General features: G+C 40.6%; 1 protein-coding gene across 1 annotated transcript; it reads right to left on the bottom strand.

Annotated features, from left to right (window-relative positions):
- Window positions 1–6940: 6940 nt before the first annotated feature.
- LONRF1 (LON peptidase N-terminal domain and ring finger 1) lies at window positions 6941–24968 on the bottom strand. Its single transcript, XM_038134731.1, has 12 exons — window positions 24262–24968; window positions 18052–18170; window positions 16215–16337; window positions 15026–15172; window positions 14278–14515; window positions 14093–14183; window positions 13109–13223; window positions 12457–12578; window positions 10734–10892; window positions 10463–10625; window positions 9963–10112; window positions 6941–8189 (listed from the first exon to the last, which is right to left on the bottom strand). Exons 1-12 carry the CDS (start codon window positions 24857–24859, stop codon window positions 8031–8033), a joined length of 2184 nt encoding a protein of 727 aa, XP_037990659.1. The 5' UTR covers window positions 24860–24968; the 3' UTR covers window positions 6941–8030.
- Window positions 24969–26185: the final 1217 nt, after the last annotated feature.

A 26185-nucleotide genomic window follows, 5' to 3' on the forward strand; every position in this document is an offset into this window, starting at 1 on the left:
CAGCTCCCTGAAAGGCGGCTCTAGTAGGGAGGGGTTTGGTCTCTCCTGCTGTGCCTGCAGTGAGAGGACAAGAGGAGATGGCCTAAAGGTCAGACAGGAGGGATTCAGATTAAACATTAGAATTGCTTTTTCACTCTTAGCGTTGTCAGGCATTGGAATAGGTTGCCTGGGGTGGTGAAGTCACCATCCCTGGAGGTGGTCAGAAGGTGTCTGGATCTGGTACTGGGTGATAAGGTCTAATGGTTTAGGGGTTGCAGTGATAGTGCTGGGTGGATGATTGGACTGGGTGGGTGATCTTAAGGGTCTCTTCCAACCTAGATGATTCTATACTGTATTTGTGGAAACAGTGACTTCCAAGTAAAGATCCTCAGGACTGTGGCATTTTTTTAGCAAGCAAACTATTTACCAAGTTGGTACTTGCCTGCATACTTGCCGAAGCACATCTGAAAGCATGCCAACAGCTCTCCTGACAAAGACACTGATGTTAACTTCAATTAGCAGGAGAATTAATGGGTGAAGAGTCCATGCTCTTGTTGGCTTGGGTGAGTGAGTTGGATCATCTTATCTTGTAATCAGACAAGCACCAGAGCCAACAATTGTAAAGGAGATTGCAGCATTTCTTCCTCCTGGAGGCCCAGTCTGCTCACTCAGCTGCATAACAATACACAACCTGAGGGTGAAGTTACACAACAGGTGAAGGTGTAATTTCCTGTTCAGCCCTCCCCAGCACTACACTGGGTGTTGGTTCTGATGGGTAATCAACCTGCCAAGCTTACTACCCCCCTGACTACCCTAGCACCCTGCCGGGATACACAAGCCCATAGTGCTGTGCTGTCTGTAGTCTTCCCCTATGCAATAGCGACTACTAATAGACGATGATTTGAGTGTTAACATCTGAAATACTCTGGTCTCTAGATACTTTATTCACATTACTTCAACCCGGATTATACCAACTTCATTTGTAAAATTGTGCCAATTTACGTGAGGCATGAGCATGCTAAGTGCTTTAGTTGCCATAGAGATGGTCATTCTTCAGCTTTTGGATGGGGTGTGTTGTTTGGGTTTTTTTTTCTGGGGCAGTCTGTATTGAACTTTCTAGTTGCAAATCCTTGCTTGAGTAGTTGTTTTGCAAAGAAGCACCCGGACACAGCAGCTGACATTAACAGTGTGCTGCTGTTATCAGCAGACAAAACCTGCAAAGTCTGTCACATCTGCCAGGATTTTCAGTGGCTGCCCTTAAGGCCAGCTGCCCTAAAGGTCAGCTGTTTAGTTTAGCTGAAACTTTTTCACAAAGCTTTTGCTGTGGAATGAAAATACTTCCCTTTGATTCGGCATTCCAACAATTACATTGATGCAATAAACTGAAAATTGCTCCAGCCAGAAATTGCTCTTGTAGCACTTGTGCTTTTTTGATCCAATTTAAAAAACAATCCTAACAAATTCTTGAATAAAAAAAGAGCTTTTATCTTGACAGGAATTATTGTGTAGAGCAGTTAATGAAGTTTATTTGTATTTGGTAAATTGAGTTGAAATGCCTGTAATGAAGGTCTTATAAGCACCTGCTGTGGAATTAGGACCCTGAATTAGATCATGTCCTAGTTAGCACTTACCTGCTTAACAGTAACTGTTCTTTAAAGATATCAGCAAAGAACTGTTTGGACTTAGCAGAGGGAAGTGCTGACGGCAGAACTTCTTTTACATCCTACACTGCTTCAGGTACAGGTGAGTGGCAGCTGATGCTCAGCCTTGCTAACATCATTTCATTTCCACAAAAAAAGCCATACCCAAAGAACACCCATTCTGTAAAGGAAAAATCAATCATGGCTCCCACAGGTTTGTTCTCCATCCACAACTCAAAGGTTAAAGCATCTATCCAGAGCACTGAAGGTATGTTTTTAACATCTGCTGCCTGTGGGGAGCTGTAACAGTGAATTGAAGGCCTAGGAGAGAATGTGCTTTAGACCTCTTGGGGATGGCATTAAGGCAGTCTCTCTTTTAAGAATTCATACCCAAAAAAATCATGATTGTTCCATCACTGGAATGCACTTTTTTTTGCAGTCTCAGTGATTTCTTTAGCACTGCAACTTAATTGTGAAATAGTGGTGGAAATTCTGAGCCATGTTATAATAAAATCAGAGGTGGCAGTTGCACTGTATTTGGATTGTGTTGCTGTTTGCATTTTCATCTGTGCATTTTCAGATGACACTTCCTGCTCAAAACTTCCAAAAGCTTACACAATTGCTTTTTGGGCTGAGGCAAAAATAATGTGTAAATATTGGAACACTCAAGACTTGTTTCAAAGTACGTACTAGAGGAGAAAGTATAAAAGTCTCATCGAGGGTTAATAAACCCCAACCAAAACAACAACAAAAACCCCAGTACAAACTCAGAATTTCCTGCAGAGCTGAAATGCCTCTAGAATTGTATTGCAGTCCCAGTTCCCAGATCCCTGTTCCACTTGTGATCTAAATGTGTGCATTCAAAGCTCCTCACTGTTGCTGTGCACTGGCTACCTGGGTGAGAGGGGCCTAAAGCCACTTAACCATCTATTTGTGCACTTTTGCAGAAGCATTTTAGATCTCAACAGGGCAAACCAGCCTCTTACTAATCATCCTTATCAGGATACACTAAGTTAGTCTGCCAGTCGGGACCTCAAAGCACAGCTATCCACACAAAACCTAACATGCACTCTACATGTTAGAACAGCCACCCTGACTGGAAGCAATTTGATCTCCTTGCTGCTGGAGGAAAGGACAAAACATAACCTTTCCCTCAATTCTTAGAAGAGTGCTTTAACCACCACAGGCATGCAGAGATCTGTGGGAAGGGGAGATCACAACCTCCCCTTTCCCCCCCACACTGGCTCAGTTTGTTTCCTTAAGTGAGCTTGCCTCTAGAGCTTTGGGTTTCTGCCTCGGGAGTCTCATAGCAGGCCTCAGACAGGTCCTGTTGCCTTTCTTCTGTGTGATGACTGTGGAATGTCAGTTCAGCTACAAGGGGGAGCTTTCTGCAGGCCAAGATTTACTTCCTGAAGGGTATTCCCTGACTGCAAAGGTGATCTTAGACAGACTTCTTGTTCCCTGTGGGAGGTAAAATTCAAAATTCTTCAGGAAGGAATGAAGATGCATTTGCACAGAAGTTGGTAAATGAATGAACTGTAACAGCTTTCCTCTCTCTCTCCCCCCTCCCGATGACAGATGTCATCACCAGTAGGAGGATATCTCCACAGAAAAATAGTACAGCAAACAAGCTGCCAGAAGCTCAACAGATGCTTGTGAATATCAAGCATTAAGTTCAAGTCTTTTTCAATGACAGAGCTTTTTACAGAAAAGAATGGGCTGTCGTTCACCCGGTGCTTCCCAGACCCCAGGATTTCATCCAGCAGGCAGCTGCAGCATCTGGTGTGAATGGGTCTGATATGCTGGAAGAGGAAAGAGGATGGGCTGTGGCCCCTGCAAGGAACCCTCAGTCAGAACCAAGTGAGGGCTGATGCAAGAGGGGAAAAAAGAAGGAAGAAAACAAGAAAAAAAAAAAACAAACATTGCCCCTCCCCTTAGAGCACTGTCAGGGAGAAGCTAGTAGTCCACTTTGCCCCTCCTATGATAAAAATACTCTGACAGACCAGAAAGCTCTTAAGCACAAGGAACCAACACTCATTCAAATAGATAGTATAATTAAGATGCCAAGCTCTAGAGAACTTGTTTGGATTGGAAAGTGACTGTATTTGTCTTAGTATGGCACAGCCTCTGGCTTCCCTTTACCCTTTTCTAACACTAAACCCTTCCATCATTTCCCTTTTCTAACAATAAATATCTACTAAATGGCCAGTTTCATAGCTAGTACTATTTGTATTCAGTATGCTTTGAAAGTTATTTCCAATGTAGGACATCCTTCCAAATTACTTACCAAACAAAACCAAACCCCTCAACTGGAATTGTGAAGATTTCCTTACCAACTACTTTCTCTCTAACACTCAAAACATTTTGACCTAGAACCTGTCATATGCTCATAGGCATTTCAGACTCAAATTTAATTACATCACGTCTACAATCAAGAGTGGATTTTTTTTAAATCCATGATGAAATCCTGCTGTTTGTCTTCGCTCATAAAAGCAGTTGCAGTCATGAGCAGACAGGAAAGCATAACTTCATAAAAAACAAGGGTCAATAGACTATTTTGTTTTGCTTTGGTAAAGGCCTTAGAATATCCTAAATCCTATGATTAACATTGTACAGCTTTAGGTTTTTTGGGTTATTTGTAGAAAAGTGCATAAATGAAAGGATAACGGACAGATTGCAGCATGATACTATGGATCACTTTCTTAAACGGGTATTTAATCTACCAAGTGGAAACTATAAATCCAGTTGTAGATAGCCAGGTACTGGAAAAACACTGCAGCCTTGGCGAGGTGGAGGCCAGGCAGATGTGGTTTTGCTACTGCTCCTGACAGTGCTCAAAGGCAACCATTCTCTCTGGGAACTGTCCCTGCCCCAGTGTCAGGTGAGCAGAGCCTGGAACTGTGGGGCTCCCTCATGCTGCTCCCCAGGACTCAGCTGTGCAGGTGATTCTACCCTACTATACTGTCTCAGTTGCAATTTATGCAAGTGTGTCTAAAGCACAGTTTGAGTATCTAACAGGTATTTACCCCCTCACATGTATTGATGCAGAGCTCCAAGGAATGGGTTCGATCACCTAAGGACCCAATAAGATGACCAAGTTTTGTAAAGCATATAGCAATGTTTGAATCTGGCCTCATCTTCCATGGGGTTCAGAGCAAACACCTTTCTACTAATGTTCTAACATCACTCTGAGTTTCACTCCCATCTTACAGTCATCTTTGCACATTGTCCTTAAAGAAACTTAGGGCCAGAAAAAGGCCCACAAAGAAATAATTTGCTCGAATTAATGTGACAAATACTTGCCAATTGTCAAAATTAAAATCAAGTCAGATGGAGAAATATGAAGTTGCCATTTCATACCAAGAAACGGAAGTTTCTAAATCAAATGTTCATCAGTGCTCATTCAGGGCAGCAAGCTGTGACAAGAAATTACATTTGGTAAAAGGCTTGAGGTAAATATTAATCATAAATTAGGAATTTCAGTGAGATCTCTGGCCATAATTAAAAAAACTGAGAAGAAGTCCTTGCCCCAATACACATCATTTCCAGGTGGGTATTTCTGAGTATGGTGACTCCACCCCATCACATTGAAGTTAAGGAGCTCTCTCATATTAACATACACACACATCCAATTCACTGTATAGCTATTTATGGATCACCAATCTTTTGAGACGCATCGAATTCTGTTCTCATACTTACACAAAGAACATTTCTACATCAACTTGTCAATCTTATGACTGAACAAAGAAGGCACAATCTCATGAATAAGGTGCCACAACAGTAATTTAGGGCAGCTCTTGTTGGCTGGTCCAGGAGTGCTGCCCAGCAAAGTCTTGAGGTTGACTCTTGAGAGGCTGACTCTTGTTGACTGTTGCTCATCATCAGGTAAGACTAATCATTAATGGTCTTGTACCTTGCCCACATAGGAAGTGAGCTTTCCCCTTTTCCCCAAGTCTAGATCACCTGCATTCCATTCAGGCTTAATTATATTGATTTTGGACCTTACTATAAGGTGATCAAACTTTGTCCTTAGCCAGCCGTTGTTTTATTATTCGATAGCTAAAGAACCCATGTGTGATGGGGAAGGGGAGAGGAAGAAAATTTAAAGAATAACTGTAAGAAACTACTCCCCGAATTCAAAATATAATGTACAAAGTACAGCATGGTACTCTTTCCAACCTATTTACTGAAAGGGCTTTGCAAACATTAAATTGAGTTTGTTGTTCTGCCCCACTGTAACTGTGTAAAATGAGACAATCTGGTACATAAAATATTCACTTAAAAAATTCCACTTTGAGAAATGTCTTAAAAATCTTTCATCTCCAATCTCAATTTTCTGTCATTCCTAAGAGCACATATAACAATCACATCAGTGGAATGGTTACTGAAGAATGGTTACTTATAATTAGCCTTAATGCTCCATTTGTTAAAGACAGGTAATTTGCTTTTTATATTGTAGTTTGTTTTTCTTCAATAAAGTTTTGCCTTACATAGTTTATACAATTCCAGAAGTAAAACTCTTTCATGCACAGGGCAGTGCAACTCAATTGATACTTGAATTTTTACTGTATTAAGAAATCATGGGAGCTTAAAAAGACACTTAAAAGCCACATCTTTCTGCAGACTAGGGAATACTCAATTTCAAGCTGTTGGTAAGAATGAAAAAAAAATTACCATTAGTTTATTTGGGTATTTTAAGCCTGCCTACAGGGACTTTTTACTGCTAAGGAAAAAAAAAATCCTGCCACCTGCATTCTTAAGAAGATCATGGTGATACAAAGATTACACTTCTAAGGGTACAGCATACAGAAGTGGAAAAATAGAGGATTCCCTTTCTTATTAGGAAAATAAAGCTTTCCAAATATTCACCCAGGACTTCAGTCATACCCTAAAGGGGAAATTTACCCTAGATAGAAACTGATATTGGCAGATGACCCAGCAGATTTCAGGCTGCCTGTACTATCTCCAGCCTTGAACTCCAGAAGAGAACAAGGTGACAGTATCTGACGAGCAAGTCAGTGAAATACCTCACTGCTCTGCAAGGACAGTTCCCTACAACTTTTAAGTTTTGCAAAATGCCAAACTTCATTCCTGATTTAAACAAAGTAGAAATAAAAGCAGGACACCAGGAAAAACTCATCTGACCAATAATCAGTCTGAGACAGGTACTATAATCAGAAACAGATTATGAACATACCCGTTATGTCATGAAGTGCTCACAACCTTAATGTAGGTTAACCAGCAGCTTCTGGATTTACTTAAGATCCCAGAATAGAAGCACATGGAAAAGGAAAATTATTTTAAGTTTCTGACAAAGTTAAAAATATTACAAATTTTTAGCTTTTATTGAAAATTAAATATATTAGCAAAAGCAAGATTTAAGAAATATTTTACAAATGATTTACATACAAGAAAGCCAGTATCAGACATATTCACAAATATGCAAACCTTTAATTACAAAAAGTACCTATTGGCAGCATGATGCTAACCTTGCCACTGCAGTGTGCTCTACTATTTATATGAATAAGGCATAGAACTCACATTTGCACCAACTTAAAAAGTTCAAATAAAACTTTAAGCTTTTGAATCCTGGATGCACAATCCCCGATAGACACACACACGCGCACACTTAACACTTCTTCTTCTAAGCTCTACAAACTAAGTGTGTGCTCTGGAAGAACAGCCTGAAAAGCCCAGTAGAAATTTAACAGGTACTAGCATTTAGATTTCAGTTTCCTCTTTAAAATGTACAGGCCTAGGTATGTAAACCATATTCACAGTTTAAGTATTTTTAGACAGAAGTACCTTTTTTTTCTGCATTTGTTCCTTAAAGTTGGCTCTCAGTTCAGCATACAGTTCATGTCACCTGTTTTGTGATGCATACATTTACAAGATAACTTAAAAAAAATCTGTGCCATATTCATGGTCAAGTTAGTTAAACAAGAGTAGTAATATCCAACTGTGACATTCAATACTACATTTCAAATATTTGTGCAAACAGCAAAAAAATAGTTGTTTGAGGCAAACATTTGCAAAACCTTTATTACCTCCTCAATGTTGTAAACTTGGACTGTCAGCCTTAAGTCCTGCACTTCCACAGCTTAGAAAAGTCAATTCCTAAAATGATCAAGTCTCAAAAGATTCTTTTCTACATAGTGCAAATTTTAATGTAGATAACGTGAAAAACGTATCTAGCTGGATTGACTCTGTGCAATTGTCAGTGGTCTTCTCTCATAGTTGAAGAAAGTGTGCATCCAATGAACCATGGGGTCCAGGAAGCCAGGAGGGTGGAGAGAAAAAACAGTTCCATTACACTTCTCAAACCAGTGCTAGATGTGCAAAGGCAGCAAAAATTCCAGCTGCTACTACAACCAGAACAGAGTAACTTTTCAGGAAGACCCAGGCGGTTAGTCACTTGGACTGGTCTCTAGAAAAATAGGTAAGTATATGTTGGATTTTTATCAGACGGTCTTTTAAAGACATCATGGAGAGAACGGACAGCTGGTATCTGGGGTCTACCGGGAGAACAGCTAGAAGCCACCAACACCAAGCAGGACCATTGGGCATTGCCTGGAAATAAAACATAAGCTGGTTACCAGTAACCAATGTCACATAGTTGACTACCATGAAGACATCAAAAGACAAAGTCATCAATGACCAAGACTACTTTAAAGTTTGACACTAACTAGAGAATTCCAGATCTATGAGATTAGAAGAGTGCTGAAAGGATCTCTTCTCTTTAACTGAGAAGTCAAGCAAAGAACACTTAAACTAAGCTTTATAAAGCAATTATTTTTAAGACGATATAGCAAACTCATAGACTGCTTGGGAACAGATGGCTAAGTACAGGACAGCCAGCCAATGACAAACTTCTCTGATAAAAAATAAGTGTAATACTTGTCATGCTGTTTTTAAGGCTTGAATATTCTTGATGCCAAATGTTTTCATAATAATTACCTTTATTTGATGGACTTCTCTGTCACCTCCCAGTTCCACTCCCTTTCTCATTACCTTTTAGACAGAGCAAGGCTACTTAGTTAGTTTCTGCTAAGCAGTTAATCTGTAACTTTTTCCTGTACTTTAATTACCAACAGCAACCATTAGATGTCAGGCCTTGAACTGGACTTAATACTCCTCAGTAGAGGTCCTACCACTGCAGGGAATATTAAGTACCTCAAATGATTTGCAAAATTGTTACTGGTAGTGGTACACTCCAGGATAAATTTTGACATGGCACATCAATAGCTAGAAAGATGAGGCTTGTCAAGTTTAGTGAAGAATTTCATTCTCCTTGTACTGTGTTTGCTGTCCTTTCTGCAAAGGGCCCCACACAGGGATAATAAACACAGCTTTTCTATTCTGAAAACAGAAAGGGGGAACTATGACAGCGAACAGCTGGACTGTGAGCCTCACAGACTCCTGACTTTAACTTGGTAAGCCTAGAGAGGTCACTGAGAGGAGGAGGCATCTGGCTACAGAGAGCGGGTGGCAGACAATCCCTGATGAGAATGTAAGCAGGCAGCTACTGGCCACTGAGCAGGGTGGGAACCAAACCTGAGCCAATCAGGCTCCAACGTGAAGTGCCGAGCCTGTAAGAGCTGTGCGCGCCATTAAAGCTCCCTTTGGCACGTGAACTTCCATGTTGTGGTGTCCCTCCATCTCCACCGAATGCAACAGGTTAATATAGTTTCATAGAAGTATGTAGCAGATGGGTGAGGGACAAGCTCCCCTAAGATCCCAATTCACATAAAACTCCGCTTTCAAAGCCAAACCTTACATGTTTTTAAATGTTATTTTTCTACAGCCTCCACTCCCTCGGGATCTCACCTTCATTACTTGTTTATAATAACAATAGATCGCTGCAGCTAATTTCTTAAGAAACATGTGTCAAATGCTGCAGCATTTGACAGTTTACAGCATTAGCCCAGAAAGGAGGAAAGTGTTATTTGTGATTACCTCTTTGACAAAGGGAACCGCCTGCACATGGCAGATTCAGTTTCTTTACTTTGCAGGGAGAAAACAGAGAGCTTTTCACTTTGAATTCTAACAGCTTTACACAAACTAACAGTTAACTGTTATGGGAACTTCAAGTGTTTTCAGTTTATTGGTTTTATTTCCACATCAGCATATCATCCCTTCCTGGAGAAACTGCTGACCAGCGACAGAATTGCTTTTTGTTGCTCATTGTAAGAAAAACAAAGTGAAAAACAAGCTTTATTGTCTTTGAAGCTGGAGAAAAACGTGGGAGTTTGTTTTTTGTTTTTTTTAATACTTAGCAGTTGGTAATAGGGCTTTTATTTTTAGAAATAAGCATGTAATAATGAATATTAAATGATGTCTCACCTGTATATTTTCCTCCCTGTCAGGCATTGGTCCAAAGTGCTGAAGAATTTGAGTGCGAAATTTGTTTCTCAAGTTTTGGAACCAACTGCAGGCCTGATTGTACACGAAATTGTGAAGCTCTCTCAATTTCTTTAGTTCTTCATCAGCAACCTGTAGGAGGAAAGTTATGAAAATATGATTAGTGATATAGAAACAATTAACGGGTTTAAGCTTTAATCAAAAAACACTCAATTTCAACTATATTTAGATACATTTCTTGTGTTCTCCATGCCCTTGACTGCTATTTACTGAATGGTAAAGAAGTATTTTGATATTTTTAAAGTTACAGCTTCAAACTATTGTTGAAACAAAAATGATGGTTTTCTTATTTGTTTTATAGTAATAAAAAAATAAGCTAGCTTCTAGGAACCTAAAAATTTGAAAGAGAGCTTTCAAGAACAAATCAAGCAAAAATCTTGATATATTAATACTAGTAAGTATTCAGACGGCATTCTGGATACCTTAACATCTTCCAAATATTCAATGTCTGCAGTGCAATAACCATCTTTCATCCCTCTCCGTAAAACTCTAAATCTCTTTCCACCAATTGTATCAACAACAGACCGTCCATCAGGCAGAAAATGAACGTTCCTAATTTGCAGCATGCAGCCATAATCTGCAAAACTAAAAAGACACCTTGTCAGTAATGCAATTACACACTTCTGAAAATATGTTTTTTTGTAATTAAAATGGCAAAAGAGATGGAAGCTTAGAATCAGGATGTAAACCTACCCATTTTGAGAATCACTTATGCACATCCCAAACTGTTTAGTTCCAGTTTCCATACTCCTGCGAATCATGAGTCGGTATCTTGGCTCAAATACATGTAGAGGACAAGGCACAGTAGGATATGCCATAGTGCAAACAAACATTGGAACATTCTTGGTCAAGCTTCAAGAGAACATAAAAACAAATATATGCCTTCAAAATCTGAACATTGAGCTATGCCAAGACAGTACATTTTTTTCAGTATGTCTGCTATGTTTGAGGTCATAAAGCACTCATTTCAAAGTTAAAATATGTTGTAGAAACTTTCATGAATGATAAGCTCACATACCAGTAACAGTGGCTGAATACCTGTGTACTGATTTGCATACATACTGGACAGTAACACGCACTGTTATCTAGGTAGTGAGTACCTAGTCAGTGAATGAAGGGCTCTGGTTTGGGCTGGGGGTGTCAGCTACTTTTTCATTTTTGCTTTAGTTTGAGCTATAAAAGCAATTTAAGCCCCCAGAGACACAGTTTTCCTATAAGTAAAAAGATGCACTAGTAACTAGTAACTACATAGTAGCTAGGTCACCATTTAGATTATTTTCAAGGAGGGACTCCAGATCACAAGATGCAACCCAGTGTATAATTTGCACCACCTTCAGTTATGCCTCAGCAGGCGTAACTGAAAAACAAAGTATTTTTTAATCCTATTTTATCAAGTATGTATAGTTGATAGTAGATACAATCAAGTTATGATGAAAACATTACTGGGTATTTAATTTTAATGCTTTTCAGACTTTAAAATGTAATTCTACTGGATGTATTCTGTTAAATAAGTTGCATGAGCTGTAGGGTTAAACAGTTTTCCAACATTCGTATCTACAATACATGATGTTCTATGTATTTGAAGAACTCTCTGTGAGATAAACAACGTTTACAAAAAAATCTCAACAATTTTTTATTACATCTATCTATATAAGATTAATGTCTATCATTAATTGCTTTGCAAGAAATTAAAGTCTCTGAGACTCTGCAGTCAATTGAAGACAATTTCATTAACAGCAGCAAAGCTAAAAGCAAAGCTCCCTGACAGTGCATGCTGAGAGAGGAATGAAAGGGGAAACGTTTCATAGAATCACAGAACAGCGTAGGTTGGAAGGGACCTTAAAGATCACCTCGTTCCAACCCCTCTGCTGTGGGCAGGGACACCTTCCACTACATCAGGCTACTCAGAGCCTCATCCAACCTGGCCTGACCAACCTAGGGACCTTCTGTGATGGAGTTACAAGGGAAGGGCTACAGATGTAATTTTATCTGGAATTCTATAAAGAGTTTCCCCCTCAATGTCCTCTCCAAATTGGAGAGGGATGAATTTGATGGGTGGGCTGTTAAATGGATAATAAAGGGTTGGATGGTTGCACCCAGAGGATAGAGGTCAATGGGTCAGAGTCCCAGTGACCAGCAGTGTCCCTCAGGAGTCCATATTGGGACCAGCACTGTTTAATATCTTCATCAATGACATAGACAAAGGGATCCACTGCATCCTCAGCAAATCTGCTGATGACCCCAAGCTGAGTGGTGTGGTTGACACAACTGAATGATGGGATGATATCCAGAGGGACCTGGACAAGCTTCATACTCCTTGCATCCATAATATACCATAATTAATGACTATAAAAATAATAAAACATTTATAAAAGGATTTCCATACTAATTTCTCAAGTTTTTTCAAGAAGCTTACTTTGAGTGTTCTGCAGTTTCTTCAGCATGAATTCTTTTTCTCTCAAATAATTCATCAGACAAGTATTTCATTATTAATTCTTCCAGCAGTTCTGTGATACTGTATTTTCTGCTTGCAAGGTACTGTAAACAATTTTAAAAAATGTTTTCACATATCTTAATAAAGGCTTGAGAAAATACAGCTTTTTGAATAAAAATATCATCTATGAAATGTGACAAAACTCATGAAAACTTAAGAGCTCTGAAGTCTATATAAGCTGTTAATTAAAACCTAATTATACTCTAATATTTGAAAATTAGATTCTCTCTGTAAGTTCTTATTGTCTCACAATTTGAATGTCTAACTCAGTTTCTATCTCTACGCTTACCACAGATGGAACTGATTCCCCAGGATATACAGCAATACCAATAAGAAAAGTGTATAGAAATCACAGAGAAGTTTTTAACAGATACCGAAGTTAACAAATATGTATGATTGAATGACACTACTGAAGTAAACAGTCACAGAAACATAAAACATCCAAGACCCTGAGACCCTTTTCCATTCTAGCAGTAATCCATAGCCCAAGAAAATCCAACTTGTTGGGTTCAAGTGAAACAGCCTTTAAAATTATACAGTATTTGTATTTGTGAGCTTTACTGAGAAACAATACCTCTTTCAAGCTCTCCTTACAGAGTGGACACTGTGGAGCATGATCTAAACACCGTTCCAAACAACCTTTGCAAAAAGTATGTCCACAAGGGGTTGTTACCGGCTCAAAGAATAGCCTGAAACAAAATTATCAGAAGTTAGACGTCATGGACAGTGTGTGTTTTTCTAAAAATGTCAGTGATTAATCACTTGAATTTCAAGACTAATTATAATATAACAAAGTAAAGAAACAATTAGTCCCAGGTCTCCTTATTACACTTTTTCCTCTATACTGCAGTTTGTTTCCATTTACTGCAACATTCACTGTTTTGTTTTCTGATGAACCTGGATACATTCCAAAACACTAAGTAACTAAATATTATTATACTTAGCCCAATATACAAGGATTTAGCCCAATATACAAGGATTTTGGTCTCCCTACATAGAGATTCCGAATACACAAAATTCTTTGAGAAACTGGGTTGTTATAACAGCAGTATTGCATATTAATAACATAACTATGAATAGTTTAGTATACACCATAAGTTTTATGGTATTTATTCTGAAAATCAAGATTATTTAGTAAGACTTTCCAAATACAATATCAGCTACATTTAAGTAGACTAACACTGTGAACCATCTATGTGTCCCAGACAAATACAAGGTTCACAATACAAGGCTATGCTTCTGAACATTTACCTTCCAAAAATAAGTTTTATTGACTGATAGAATTTACATTTAACACCAAAGATCCTGTCCTTTGATGGTGACCAGTTAACACTGCCAAGTTTAACTAAAAGGGCAGCTTGATTAAAATAGTCCTACAGTATATAGCATTGTAGCAAGTGACATTTAAATACACATTTAAGTGCAGGGATAGCGAAAAGCTGCAAATTATTGACTGATACCAGAACTCATAATAACTTACAAGTACCTCAGTTTGTACGTGTAACAGATATGCAGCCAAGCATCTGTAACTAATATTGAATCAGGGACAAAATCTTACCTCATACATAGAGAGCACTCAAAATCCGATACGTCAATCAAATCCCCTGGGATTGTTCCAAAAGCCAGTGTCATGTCCCTTTTTGTACTTTCTAAGGAAAAGGAGGACAAGATACTTCTTCAAACAAAGGCACAAAGCAGTAAATAATTTAAATTTCACAGTAAGTGCAGTAAGTGACTGTTTACCTCCTTGCTTTTTGTGTTTGTTTCTTCCATCTTCACACACAACTGTATCCTGTTCTGAAAAGGAAAGCTTTCTTTTTAACAAAGCACCTTTTCCTTGGCCAGAGAGAAGGGGTTCAGAAGACACTCTCTTTAAGCCATCTTCCTTGGCAAGGTCTTTTGTTGAGTTAAGAGCATGGGCAGACTGTGCACGATTTAAACCTCCACTCACAGGCTCCAGTACATCTGATCCTCCTAAATACTGTAACAATAAGATGAACCAAACTGTATTCTAAGAGTAACACAAATCTAAGTATGTGAGATGTGACTGTGCAAAAGATATATAAGCCAAACTGATACTGTTAGTGGGTACCTATTAATTAACTAGAAAAATTTCTAAGTCAACATAGTATTTAAATTTGCTTAGCATTAACAATTCAGAAATCTTCATCCGCTTCAAACAAAACAAAAACTGTATTTCATCTGCTTAAAAAAATAGTAAAAAATTATATTTCTCCCTTTTTGAAGTCCCTAATATCAAACTTCAGTACCTTCTAATACCATATTTATTACTCATTCTAGTGAAGTAGAATGAGGAGTTTTAACACTACAAAGGAAAATAAATTACTCCCAAACCACGTTTCTTTTCCTTCAATTTAGCCAATTACATAAAATCAGTATTTACAATGGAAAGTGTGACAAATCAGGGTATTAGTACATCTGATGTAAACACATTAGTCAAAGAGAGAAGTTACTGTAGAGTTTTTATTACCTGTGGAGGACAAAGCTGTAAGTTGCAGTAAGATGCAGTCACCTCAGAACCAAGTATAAAAGGTTTATTTCTGATATGGGGTGAATTCCAAGCAGATTCCTTCAGACTTTCACCTAAGTTGTCTGGTGACAAAACATCACACAATATCTAGAAAAAGCAGATCAATGTTAATAATAATGAAAAAAAAAATCCACACATACTTTTGTTATAAATTTACATATCAAAAACTAAGAAGGTAATCTACATGAAGTTATTCTCATGAACAAATCTTTATTCAAGCAGTAACTGTGAAGGCAGTGTTGAAAACAGACAGAAACCTACACAGCTACATTGCTAGAAAAGAAATTTATCCAGAAATCTTTTCTGCTACAAGTGAAACAGAGTTTGACATTATCAACTCAGTATTATGCAGCTTTTCAATGTAAATTTTATAATCATAGAAAAAACTGTTGTGCTCTGGGCACAGAGGGTTTCAACTTGGAAAATTTCACTTGTTGCCTGCTTTCCAGTTTTCTACATATTCAATTAGTAACTTCAAATGCACATGTACTTTTCAAGATACATGTAAAACCAGTACATTGGGACTAACTATTTGATGTAGTATGATTAAAGATATATCTTAAAAAGGAATCTGCCACCTTAGTATATTTACTTTTTCAAGCCAGGTCTAATAAGCTCTCAAAAGAATATAATACACTCAAGATAGCTCAGCTACCTTTGGAGGCATAAAAATAAGCAGGATGGCTTCTGCTGCAGTGTTGGAAACAAAAACGTTTAGTAAAAGGCAAAATAACAAACAGAGAAACCAAACGAGGTGCAAGAGATCTTGCTCCTGGTAAAACGCCTCACAAAAGCGACTAGCTTCTTTGTTCTCTTCTTTTTCTACTAAAATGCCCAGATGGGACTTTTTGGCTTCTGTCCAATTAGCTATCCTTAAGTTTGAGATGAAGCTTCCAAGGTTCTAAGAGGTGGCTTTTCACCTAATCCATGAGAGGAACTTCTGGGCTTCTTTCCTTTTTAGGGGGACAAAGGATAGTTTTGTCTCTCTGTCAACAGGAGGCACACTCCTACACCACCTCAACGTTTTCTGTATGTAATGAAGATTTTAGATGCTCAAAGTTTATCATAATGGGAGTTTCATAAAGGAGACAAGTCAGAGATGGGAATCCAGTATCAGAAATGAAATTACCTTTTCTACTTCTAGCTTGGCTGGAAGAAAATCCTCATCAAGGGCTAAGCACTGTAGAAATAGTTGTAAGGCATCTCCTACAAAGCCAGAGTCTTGCAGAACTTTTCCTTTCTGAAAGTAGACCTGAGAAACAGATACCACAAAGACATTTGTAGAGAATAGGGAGAACTGCAGTATTCATCTTAACAGGCATTGCAACAGTGTTAGAATTAGAACTTGCCATGACAGAAAAATGCAGCCTTAACAAATCTGAACTGTGCACAGTGTGCATGATCCATATCCCTTGTCAAGCTCACATCCATTACAGTGTTTGAAAAAAGTCATGGGACAGGCTGGTGTGAGTCTTCCTCCAGTTAACTTGTTTTGTCTTACATAAAGAGTTAAAAACGTCACTAGTGCTGAATTCACAGCCCTTAATTTCCCTCTTCTGTGAGCCTTTGGAGAGGAAGAAGAGGGACAGGAAATGCAAATTATTATATAACCTGACACAATAGCTTATAGAATGGTTTTTTCCCTCTCTTTCATTAAAAGCCTTATGGTTCCAGCCTTCAGAATTGTGAATACAAATAAAACAATCCACACAACTGTTCACTCCTTACATACATCTCAATCTATATTCTTAAAACAAAACAATGCACTCTCAGAATTAATTGCTTTTTTCAACTTTATTTTATGCTTGAACACTGGACACGAGCTAGGAAAACAAAATTGTGTACTGTTTTCCTTGAAAGAAAAAAAACATGGAGAAAAGACTACCAGATTTTGTGGAGCCTACTCAAAAGTAGATGACATCAGAACTAAGAACTTATCTCAACTTTTAAAAGTTGCACTGACAGTAATAGAAAAAGTTAGATAAAACCAACAGGTATATAAAAAAAAAAAAGTTAAAACAATAACTATTTGTATATAGGAATTTGGATAATGGGCCAGAAACTAAACTTTAAAAATAAACAAACAAACCAAACAAAAAACTAACAAAACAAAACAACCAAAAACTACTCCACCAAAGCCCAGAATGCAGCTTCTATAGAATGACTGACAGTATGGACAATAACATCTGTTCAACAAGACTGTCAGATAAGGACACGCATCCCCATGGATGGATTTGGGCGCTTTCCTTTAAGATGAATTCTGAAGAAGGGAAGTTTGGTAGTCCCCCTCTTACAGACAGCTTATTTTCCTACAGAGGTTAAGGACTGTTACAGGAATCCATCCATCAAACCAAGCTCACTTAAGTGAAGTAGACAGTACTGTCAACACTGAGAGGTGAAAAGCAGGAGGCTTTATGAATTTGCAGTAGCCACCGCATTGCTGAACACAGGAGAAGACAACACAACTGCAGTTATCTCCCCTTGTGTGGCAAGATCTTGCTGCTCCTGCTGAGTTCAGAGTTTAGACAGTACAACAACATGCATTCTGAAGACCACAGACTCCCCAGCTGCCTGTATTACTTGCAGAGCTCACTTCTCACTGAGTTTATTTAGGCTTTTTGAAGACAAACTTTTCAAGCTAAAACACCAAAGTGTCCCTCTGTTAACAAAAATTAACAAAAAAAAATTAAACAAAACAAGCCCCAAACCCCAGCTGTTACAGGTTACATCACCATGAACTATTCCAACTCTCAGTGTATTTCTCAACCAGCCCTAACCTGCCATACTCATCAGGAGCCTGTCTCATGAGAGTTAACTATTTTAAAATGATTTTTAGCATTTTTCATGTTTTAAGAGACAACATTTAAAGAAGCTAGCTTAGGTTTTTAAATCAATGCAATTATAATTTGGAAGTTACTAATTTTACAAACACAATATTGAAAAATGATGAGTTTATACCAACTTACCTCTGGCCAATTTGGCATTTTGGAAATAACAAAATTTAGATCTTCTATGGCTGTTTTATATTCTTGGAGGCCAACATATGACTCAGCTCTGTAAATTCTTAGCATCAAGTCACTGGAATCTGCAGACAGAATTTAGGTAAAATCTTTTAAAAATCAGAATTTTGTAACTTTTAATTCAATTTGCTTTCATAGTGATATGTCATAATTACAATTTTTTGTATAATACTTACAAAATTAGTGGAGTACCTTCTCCCTCACTCCCTAGCACTTGACTAACAAAAGTGGCAGTAAATCCCATTTCATGTCTTGTAAGTTAAAGAAGAAATTTTGGATTCTGATGTATCTTGCAGCATCAAGAAAATTTATTTTCAAATATTGAACAGAGAGGCTCACAAAGCACTGCTCAGTACTGCTAGGACAACAAAAACTGAGGACTAAGTAAACTTTATCTTTACAGTACACCAAATCAAAACCACAGAAACCTAGGAATTCACCACACTTGTATTAAAAGCCTAAGTATTACAAAGTTTCCTTTCAAATACCCAAGTTTTTCTGCAGACTGCAATTTGTTTTTACAGTGCCCGACCCCTTCTGACTATGGCTGGAGATGCCACTTTCACAGTGGCATCTGTCTGGGAGGTACCAGAACTAGGCCTTATCACTGTTCGATAAAAGCAGATAGCCAATTCCAGAGAGCCTTTAGCACCAGTTGGCAGCCCTGTTGTAAGGAGCTATAGTAGTGGAACTTCCAGAGTGGGAAAAAAGCAGAATATGTCAAGTAAGAACAAGTTCCCATGTCCAACATACAGCATATGTTGCACTTTCAGTACAGCAACCTCTAAATGGGAAGGACACCCATCTCCTTGCCACTAGAACTACAGTTTTGTAATGCAACTAACTGCAGTTGCTGCTTGGAAAAATGCCAGAACACTGTTTTGATCTTAATTGTTTTTTAAAACAGACCTGGTTTTCATTGAATGAGATAAACTAGTCCAAGGTTGGTCTACTGTAAACAATACTAAAATCAAATAGTTCTTTAAGCATGTTTCAAAAAAGGCTTTCTTGGAGGCTATCATTTCAATTTAATATTCTTAGTTTATTCTAGAAGTCTAGTATAACTTCTCATAAATTTCCAACATTAGCCTGTTCTACAGTTAGAAGGCATATCAGCCAATGTTCCCATAGATTGTAACACACTGCTTTGTATTTAGATTCACAATGCTACATGTAAAAAGATCTTAATGTAAAAGAAAGGGTTACGAAAATCAGGTAAGATTTCATTTAGCTGAAACTAGAGTGTCTTCCTGATTTGTCTTTCTTTTGAGTTGACAGTTCCCCCTCAAACATAAATATTGCCAAAGCCGTTTTTTTTTCATTTTCTCATTTGACATAATAAAATGATTGTTTTAACTGAAGTCTGGGAAACTCTTTGTCTGAGTAAAACACTAATTCTGCAAGCAGAACAACTCTGAAGCCTGATATCCTGTGGCTATGTTTTGTGACTACTATAGCCTAGCAAGGTGAGAGCTCAGATTAAACTCTTCAGACAGTTTTTCGTGTTGTATTTGACGCTTTGGTGTCCAACAGAGTTAGTAGCAAATCTAACTTCTTTGTTCAGAGGCAGCAGTAAGTGCAGGTCTTTGTTCTCTGATAAGCTGCCTATTTGCACAGAATCAGAGGAAGCTCATCTGTTTCAGACTTTCAAGCCCAGAACATGACCCGAGGAACTCCGAGCCTTTTTTCCTAGGGGGAAAATGAGGGCTAGTTCAAAGATAAAAATGTGAGTTCAAGTCTACAGCAGGTGAGCATTTTACCCACTTTTCTTTTTTCCAAGAGAAAAGCATGATTCCAACTGAACTAGTACAAAACGAAGAGTTTAGCTGAGATCCCAACTCTGCTGCTGAACACACAGTCACTGTATGATCAGTAGATGTGATAAACTGCGTCTGAATATTCAGAAGACCAAACGCAGATTATTACTAGTAGTGTTCCTCAACCTTAGTATTGGGGGCAGTACTTTTAATATCTTCATTCATGATCCAGACAAGTGGATCAAGTGCACCAAAAGTTCACAAATGACACAAGATGGGTGGGAGTGTTGACCTGCTGGAGGGCAGGAAGCCTCTGCAGGGGGATCTGGACAGACTTTATCAATGGGCCAAGGCTATTGGTACGAGATTCGGCAAGGTCAAATGCTGGGTCCTGCACCTCGGTCACAACAACCCCCTGCAGTGCTACAGGCTGGGCTAAAAGTGGCTGGAAAGCTGCTCAGTGGCAAAAAAACTGGGAATACTGTTCGGCAGCAGCTGAATATGAGCCAGTGTGTGCCCAGGTGGCCAAGAAAGCCAAAGACATCCTGGCCTGTATAAGGATTAGTGAGGCCAGCAGGATCAGGACAGTGATTGTTCCCCTGTGCTCAGCACTGGTGAGTACATGCCTTGAATCCTGTGCCCAGTTCTGGGCTCCTCACTACAAGAAGGACATTGAGGTGCTGGAGAGAGTCCAGGGAACGGCAATGGAGCTGGTGAAGGCTCTGGAGCACAAACTGATGAGAAAGGTTGAGTTAGGGTGGAGAAAAGAAGCCTCAGGTGGGACCTTATCACTCTTTACAACTACCTGAAAGGAGGTTGTAGACAGTTGTGGGGGGGGTTGGCTGTCTCTTCTCCCAGGTACCAAGCAACATAATGAGAGCAAATGGTGCCAGGGAGGTTTAGTACGGGTATCAGGGAATAATTTTTCACTGAAAGGGTTGTCAAGCATGGGAACAGACTGCCCACAGCAGTGATGGAGACACCATACCTGGTTGGATTTAAAAGATATGTAGATATGGCACTTAGGGACATGGTCTAGTGATAGACTCAGCAGTGCTGACTAGTGGTTGGACTTAACGATCTGAGAGGTCTTTTCCAACCTAAACAATTCTCTGTTTTTATCTAAAGTTATAGATCAAATTTTTTTAACCACAATTTATTTTCTAGGCTTTGTTACAATGAAAAAAACATTTTTGCAATGTTTCAGCACGTATTTCAATGTTTTTCAGCTCAAGAGAGGATGCAAACTAATTTTGAATCTTTGGCTCAAAGACAGCAGAAACATAACTAGTTCTTGAATTTTCAATTTCAGTGACCAAATATATTGTAAATACAGAAATCACTCACTTCTAGCATCCCAAAGACAAATTATTTTAACAAAAAAATGCACCAAGTATTTGCAGCTTAGAGCTGTGTGAATCAATTGTTATTATTACATTAATAGGGAAGTATACAAAGGTGTATACACAAGAACACATTTAATATGCATTTTTGAGTTTTATTTTACTTCCAAAGCATCTGCTCTTACTCTAAGTATAAACATACCAATAAATGGACCACCTCTGATCTGATTCTGCATGCTTTTTATACGGTTCTTAATATGCCAAATTCTTCAAAATAGAAGACATGCACATCAAAAACACTACATAGAAATACTTTAGGACATAGTATTTATTAACACAGTACAGGGCCACCCTAATAATGAGAGCTGGAACACACAACCCTTAAGAAAAAGCCAAAAGAACTGGGCTTATTTAGCAGAAATTATTTCCTGAAAGCATTGGGAGAGCACAACAGCTTTTGAGAATCCAAAAGTGGGTTATGTAGAAGACTCTACTGAAGTACACAGTGAAAAAACAAAAGAGACAATGGTTATAAACCAAAACAGCGCAGTTAAGACTTGAAATAAGGAAAAGATTTTTCACTATGAGGATAATTAACCTTTGAGCAGGTCACCCAGAGAGGCTGTGGAATTGTCAGTCTGTACGTTTTCATGATCCAGCTGTACAAAACCTTAAGCAAACTGCTCTGATCACAGTATTTGTTCTGCTTAAAGAGGAGACTGATTGCTCAACAGATCTCCTGATGTCTACTCCAGAAGGAATGAGTGAGATTCAGACCAAATCCAACCCATTAGTGGCGTGTTTCAGGACACTTGATTAAAGGCAAGCTGCGCTTGTATTTTAATTCAAGAGATCTTCTTTAACTAAGCTATTTCATTTCAACTCCTGCAAGGAATATACTAACTATATGAATGTTAACACTCATTATGGTTTTTTAAAGTCACTTTTGCACAATAGCAAATACGACTCTTTGAAATGTTTCAGAAACAGAAGTTATGAAAAGATGCCATCTGAGTAGAGGTTTAGCACCAATGCCTTATTTAGGACATCAGACTTAAGTTCATCATAACTTCTTAACTATGCATTAAAAATAAACAGATGAAGCACCAGTAAGGAAACACTGAAACAGAACATGAATGATTTGAAACATTAATACATTTCTTATGCTACATCTTTTCCATCTCTAAGTGTCCTCAAAATTCGTGCTCTGAAGGAAGATGGAAAGTATACCAGCAGCTATTAATTTATCTACTGGCCTGGAATCATCTTCAATTTGTAGTTGTGAATCCACAGTTCCAAATTCACATTTAACATACGTCTGCACTCTGACTCCCAAAGTTCTTCAGTATCTTTTCCAGAATATTGATAATTCTCAGGATTGGAGACACAGGAAAGAATTGTACAATGGAGCTTAAACTTAGCTTCTAGCACTTAATTCTAGCACATATACTGAATTTGAATAATAAAATTTTAAATAAGCATCACAGGTGGTAACTATACTCATTTTAAACCCATTTTGAAGCCAAAATTTTAAACCCATTTTGAAGCCAAAATGGAAGATGTAGATTCACATAAAGAATAAGCAAAATTCTTTCCCCATAAATATCTAAATAATATTCCTAAATCCATACAAGAAAGATTTAAAAAAACCTGTGTAATTATTTTACTCTTTTATTCTTTTAAAGCAGTCTTAAAACATGAAACAGCAGCCCTGTAAACATATGTGATCAGTACTGGATTCAGTTTTACCCTGAAAACTACTGAGATTTCTTTGTGACCTGTTAGAATCAAAGGTGTACTTCAGGAAGAACTCTGCATCTTACAGTTTCAAGACTTAAAATCCATCTTGCATCCTACAGTTTGGAAACACCCTAGCAAATGAAGTAGAATCGATAGCCAAAACTGAACCCCTTAAAATGAGGTTGCCAAAAAGCAAATAAAATAGATTTTCGATTTAATCCCACCTACACTGAGAACAGTTTATTCTGGAACTAGACCTAATGTATCTCCCCAGAACAGATTGGAAGGATTAGACTTATGCAAGCTTTTGGTTTTTTCCTCCACTGCAGACAACTGTACAAACGTAATACACTTCATCTGTAAAAATACTAACTTCTGAATTACTGAACAAAAAAAAAAAATCCTGGTATAATTCATAACGGAACCTCCCATGTCACCAGGTGATAAAATCCATAGTCAAATTAAAACAACGAAGGAATCTCTCGCTGGATCCATCTAGGTGTATCAATCACACAAACATGACTCTCTCTACAAAGTGCAAACTTTGAAAAATTGAGTGTATCTTAAGAGTCCATGGTACCAGCCAGACACATATATTGCGACGGACATAGGACAGTCCAAAAGCGTGCCACTACCTCCCCTCTTTGGACCCTCTTCAACACTATATAAAACTCCAACCACACCCACCTATGATGTCACTGCCATTACACAACCTGTCCCCCTCCGTGCCTGTCTGCTTATGCAACTCGGCCCGGCCTGCTGGGAATTGTCTTGGTGACACTTAAGACTGAAAATAGGTCTCTCTCTCAGGAAACAAGGTTAAATACACCAACGGAATTTCTCTTTGCCCGCGCACAGCGATTACCCAACACAAAACGAAGCGGAGCCCACAGACTCCTCTGTAAACAAGTCCAGCAGAAGCGTGCGGGGGGAGACGGGACGGAGCCCATGCGGGACGCTCCCCCACACCTCTGGAGTGAGCAGAAGCAGGTGCACCCCACTACCAGGCTGGGCGCTCCACCAAGGGCCGGGCACGTCCCCTCCACTCCGCTCTCCCAATGGAGAGGTTCCTCGAATCCCTCCAAACTCGAGAAAACTTCGGAGGCTCTTCACCGGCCCGTGTCGGTCGCTGACGGTCCCGCACTCGGGGACAAGGGCACGTCCACCGACTCCACCACACCCCCGGCCCCAGGAGCCTGCCGCCCCGGGCTACTAGCCCGTTCCGGTCCCGCCGGGACACGGGCGGCGGTGGCGGAGACCTCGCGGCTCCGGCGGGCGGCACGGGCGGAGGAAGGGAGCGCTCCCCACAGCCTTACCTGCTCGCAGAGCCTGGTTGGCGGCGCCCAGCGCCTCTCGGAAGCGGCCCTGGGTCAGCAGCTCCTCCAGCCGAGCCCCGGCCCTCGCCCTCTCGCACTCGCCCGGGAACCACTTCTCCGCCAGCCGGTTGAGGACGACGCTGGTGCGCAGCGGGGCCGCGGCCGTGCTGGTGCCCCCCGCCGGCAGCAGCCAGTCCCGGCAGCGGCGGCAGCGGGCCCGCAGCTCCCTGCGGAGGCAGCGGCGGCAATAGGTGTGCCCGCACGGGACGGTCACCGGCTCGCCCAGGAACCTCCCGCAGCCGCAGCAGCGCAGCGGCCCCTCGGCCCCGCGCTCCCGGCCCCGGCCCGGTCCCAGCCGCAGGCGGTAGTTCAGCACCAGGCAGTCCACGAGGGTCCCGAGGCGCTGGGCTCCGCCGAAGGGGCCGAGGCACAGCGACGCCAGGGACGCGCCCACCGCTTCCTTCAGGCGGCTCGCGGGCACCAGCCGCGCCAGCAGCAGCTCCCGCTCTTCGTCCGCCCCCTCGCCGGGGCCCCCGCTGCCGCCCGGCTCCGGCGGCAGCTCCGAGCCCACGGTGGCGGCGGGAGAGGACGCTGCCATCGGCTGCGCGGCTGCGGCGAAGGGGGTGTGGCGCTCCCGCTCCGGACGGCGGGATGGGCTCCAGGCTCGGCGCGGGCGGGGGGCGGGAGGAGGCGGGGGGAGGTTACAAAACACCGCTCCACGCGCGCGCCGCCAACGGCGCGGGGTCACGTGGGGGGGACGGGGCGGGCCCGACCGGGAACGCCCGTGCTCAGGGGCGGCCGCGCCCCGGAACCCCCCGCGGCCCGCCCGGCACCGGGGAGGGGGGGCTGGCGGGGCGAGAGGGACAGCCCTACGGGTTGACTCCTAGGAGCGGCTGCCGTGGTGAGGGTCGGGCGTTAGCAGGGCTGTGGGGGAGGCAGGGCTAGGGGGACGGAGCCGCCGGGGCGGGGAGAGGGCTCTGCAGCGGGGAACGGGGGTCTGTAGCTGCCGTGGTCCCGGAGGCATCACCCGGCGGGTACCCGCCGCCCTCTCTGCGGCTGCTACTCGCACTCGTCTTGGGCTGCTCGGGCTGGCCCCTCTTCTTTCTTTGTTAGTCTTTTAATGGAGGGCACGATAAGATAAAAGTTACAAGGTTAAGGGAAAGCTCTTTGTCCTTAGGGTTTGTTTCCCCCCTCTTTCGCCGAGTGTTGCCAGCCCTCGCAGGACGGGTCGGACGCGCCCGCTGTGCCGTCACTGCCCGGTGGAGAGCGAGCCGCGCTCCCCGCCAGTGTGCCACAGAGGCGGGCTCTGCCTCGGGAAGCGCCTGATCTGTTCCGCCTAAAGTAGTCACAGTGGGGAAATGCTTAGGCTTTCCAGGTGTTTGCCAGCCTCTAATGAAAGCTTGAAGCCTATTGCATAAGTGTTATGTATTTGTAATTGTTACAGTGCTTTTTTTTTTTTTTTTTTTTGATGTTAGAAGGCTGTCGTAAATCCAGACGTTTCAGATAAATATAGCAGTACCTTTAAAACCTTCCAAGCAAAGCGTGCACATCAGGAAAATTAATATATGGCCTTACGAAAGGAACAAACTATATTTATCTTCAGCTGTATTTCATGTATGGCAGGCTGGAAGATGATGCTAAAGGTTGTTAAGAGAGCTGTAGGCAAAGATGGCATGATTGGAAATAACCAGACACATCTGGATTTACCTCCAGATGTTTTGTCTGACCTCAGCTGTTCTAAGCTTCATCCAATGGCTTTCAAGTTCCTAAAGTCAAAGAAAAAAATGTGATGGTAATTGAAGCATGAGGTGACCATGGGTATACTTTAAACATGGATAGGTAAGGTGGTCTCTTACAGAAATTAATAAAAAAATTGAGTGAGTTAGGAAATTACAGTCTAAGGATCAAAGTAAAATAGATATCT

Source organism: Motacilla alba, chromosome 4, assembly GCF_015832195.1.
Source record: "Motacilla alba alba isolate MOTALB_02 chromosome 4, Motacilla_alba_V1.0_pri, whole genome shotgun sequence".
Lineage (NCBI taxonomy): Eukaryota > Metazoa > Chordata > Aves > Passeriformes > Motacillidae > Motacilla > Motacilla alba.